The sequence below is a fragment of the Sinocyclocheilus grahami genome, unplaced genomic scaffold (assembly GCF_001515645.1).
Source record: "Sinocyclocheilus grahami isolate Dianchi unplaced genomic scaffold, SAMN03320097.WGS_v1.1 scaffold98.1, whole genome shotgun sequence".
Taxonomy (NCBI): domain Eukaryota; kingdom Metazoa; phylum Chordata; class Actinopteri; order Cypriniformes; family Cyprinidae; genus Sinocyclocheilus; species Sinocyclocheilus grahami.
Window position 1 is genome coordinate 3442876 of NW_015505277.1, and position 3561 is coordinate 3446436.

General features: G+C 33.6%; 1 protein-coding gene across 1 annotated transcript in view; it reads left to right on the forward strand.

Moving 5' to 3' along the window:
- Positions 1 to 370: 370 nt before the first annotated feature.
- The window catches only part of LOC107588105 (inaD-like protein), a 108770-nt gene continuing 105579 nt past the window's right edge, over positions 371 to 3561 (forward strand). Inside the window, exons 1-4 of the mRNA XM_016276114.1 lie at positions 371 to 572; positions 1129 to 1288; positions 2031 to 2085; positions 2179 to 2357. Coding sequence (XP_016131600.1) covers positions 2064 to 2085; positions 2179 to 2357 — 201 coding nt within the window. The 5' untranslated portion in view covers positions 371 to 572; positions 1129 to 1288; positions 2031 to 2063. The remainder of the gene's footprint in view (positions 573 to 1128; positions 1289 to 2030; positions 2086 to 2178; positions 2358 to 3561) is intronic.

The window sequence follows — 3561 nt, forward strand, 5'->3', positions numbered from 1 at the left end:
GAATGACTCTTGAGCAATCACAGACAATCAGTGGCAGTCAGTGTCGTTTACTATTCGTCAGTTTAACACTTATAGACATAGAAATGTAACCAATGTGTGCATTTTTGTAACAAAACCATCTGAAATGTTCAAATAGGTCATGCAATCTAAGGCATAATGAGTATAACTTTCTGTATCACACAATACAAGATTGAATCACAAATCTAGAACACAACACCTAATATGTGTGCCGTAATTATGTCAAATAATGATTTATAAGTTAAATTAGTACATTTATATTAAAATCAATCACCAGTAACATCGACAGTGCTAGCTAGCCTGCTACTATTTAAACGATCGCAATATATTTACGCGATTTTGAAAGGATATTGTCCCAGCTGCAGTTTATCACAGTTGTCCACATCATTCCCCAGGCTGTGAATGACAGTCAGGCAGAAGGTGAAGATGATCAGCGGCCGTGTTGTTGAGCGAAAGCGCAACAAACTCCTCCAGTGTAACGCCATGTTGAACTGTCACGTGACTGACGGAGCTCTTAAAGAAACAGTGCACTAGATTCGCCGCACACATAGCGTGTAAGTCTCTCGTAATTCTCTTATTTAACGCCTTTAACTTTATGCATGTACTTAACAAAGCCAGGTTGTTTCGTTAGAGCAAGTTTGTCTTTAAAACCAAGTGTCGGTTCAACTTATTCGCGGTATTTGATGCTGATAATCAACTTTGTAACCGGCTAACTGCGCTAGCCTGTGTCACATAATGGGGTTTGTATTGGGAAGCAGGAGCACGTTTGTGTATTTTCATTCTTTTCAAAGTTATGATTTATTATTGATATTTGAAAACAAAGCACGTTTCGATTGATAAAATGATTCTTTAACGTCTCATTTAGACTGTCAGTAAGTTTTTAGAGCACTGATTTCAGCGGTGACTCGGTGTTTTACGCCTATGCACCTGTTTGATTGCGTTTATGTAATTTATATTATATGGCATTAAACAAATAATGCTTTAATTGAAGAGTAGTAGTATAAAACATCTCCTTATCCTTCAGTTGCATAATGGTTTCTTTGTTAACTTGTGTTTAAACTTAAATAAAGTTCACGGAAACTTGAATGCTCACGCACTTCCTGGTTCCAGGTGAGGCTCGCTCAGGTGTAAACACACACGTACAGACAAAACAGGACTCCGTCTCAGCCCTAAACAATACTTGGAATGCAGGATTGTGTTTTGTGAGGGATTCCAAATTGACAGAGAGTTGATTTAACCCCAAGACCAAGTGTATGGACGAATATTGTAGGTAAGTAAGGTAGATACTCTCACTTTTGTATAGTTGGCTGCTCACGTGAACAGAAACTACCAACTGATCTTCTAAAAGATATCATTACAGGTTATATATATCCATACTTGAGTCTTACATTAATAAGATGCATTCATTTCTGTTTGATCACATGAAAATATATGCATGATGCCAGCATAAATTTAGTAAAACAAAGATTTCCTACCATCTTTTGGAGAAAGATTGATGATTTATGCATTATAGCTTTGCATGGTTCCCATTTTTATGGAAATTGAAAAAAGTCAAGGTCAACATGGAAATGAATATAACTTTGAAAAGTCGTTTCTATTTGTTAAGTTTAATTATGAGTTATATTGAACTTTTGGTGTGTGTGTGTGTGTGTGTGTGTGTGTAGAATAAATATGAAAATGTTTGGTACAGCTCATTAAATTATAATAACCACTATTGTAGTTGCATTATTATTATTATTATTATGTGTTTCTCTACATAACAAATTTGAAACTTCAACTATTTGGTCTGTGTCATCCATTAAATTATAAGTGGTAGTATTTCTGCAATTTTTATCATTTTTAACGGAAATTACACTCAAAAAGAACAATTTTAATGTATATATTTTCCATAAAATTGCTTTAAAAAGCAATTTAGTAGCCTTGTTAAATTAGTATTAGTAACTTGCCATTATTGACTGATCAATTTTGAAATCAAGTTGAAGCTTAAAAGTGTTTTTAATCCACTTTCACAGATCAATCTGCACTGAATTTTCAAGAGAACGACAATGTATGAGAACGTACCGACAGGTATCACTCACTTTTGTGATTTTCATCCAAGCAAGCATATAATGATTTAATCCGACTTAGCATGGTTAATATCTTGATTGTGTGTGTTCTCAGTGTCTGCTTCCGAGCGGCAGCAGGTGCTCCAGGCCTTGGAAAGACTTCAGTCCAAGCTCGTGCAGAGAGAAGAGTGGACCCACAGCGACAGACTCGGCACACTGAAGGAAGCCCTGCAGAGCCCTCTGTTCGGCCACATCCTCACCCTGCAGCACTCCGTCAAACAGCTTAAAGACCAGGTGAGACTTCCTCTAAGTGAGATATATATATTTATTTAGTGGTAGCACATAAACCTTTAAAGACAGACTTACCATGAGCTTTGAAATTAAATTAATACACTATATCGTTCAAAAGTTTGGGGTTGGTGATGCTTTTGAAAGATGCTTTTGAAAGAAGGCTGCATTTATTTGATCAAAAATACAGTAAAACAGTAATGTGAAATATTATTACAGTTTAAAAGAACTGCTTTCTATTTTAATATATTTTTAAAATGTAATTTATTCCTGTGATGGTAAAGCTGAATTTTCAGCATCATGAATCCAGTCTTCAGTGTAGCATGATCCTTCAGAAATTATTATAATATGCTGATTTGCTGCTGAAGAAACATTTCTTATTACTATCAATGTTGAAAACAGTTGTGCTGCTTCATATTTTAATGGCAACCAAGTTTTTTAAAGTTTTTTTCAGATAAATGTGCAATGCTTTGTGGGATGAGTAGTTTATTCCCTCATTTACAAAAAAAAAGTCCTGAACCTTTTTCAATTAAAAATATTTTTTTTCCTTCTAAATGAGTTTGTAATGTGATTCATTTCAAGGCTGGTTGATTTGGTTCATGTCTTATCACATGTAATTATTGAGTATTTTTTAAATACCTATTTATGGAATAAATGAAGAAATTAATTCCGGGAATATCTATACAAATAAAAATATAAATACCTCAGTAACCCTTTACAATAGCCTTTTTTATATGAATTAATATAATACTTAACAGACCAGAAGTTCTGGTATATTCAAATATGAATATGAAAATCATAGTCTCAAGATATTTCTAACTATTTTAAAGTATTATTGTATTTCTAACTAGATTTAAAAATTGTATGAAGACAAAGTATGTCCTGCATTGGAAAAACTTAACGCCATGTTGCTAGGGTGTTGTTTTGAGGTTTCAAGAGTATTTTGAGTGGTTGCTAGGGTGTTCTGGGTAGTATTTACTGCAGCTGTACACAAAAACAAATGTATAATACATAAGGTTAAGTTTTTTTCCCCACTACTAGCTTTTTAATTAACTAATGATCATTATATAATGGTAGAATTTTTTTACGTTATTGATGTTAAAAGTTAAATGCACTATATATGTTTCAGTGCATTAATATTGTAAAGAATGTCCAAGGTCAGATAATGTTAAAGGGGTCATATGATGTTGCTAAAAAGAACAGTATTTTG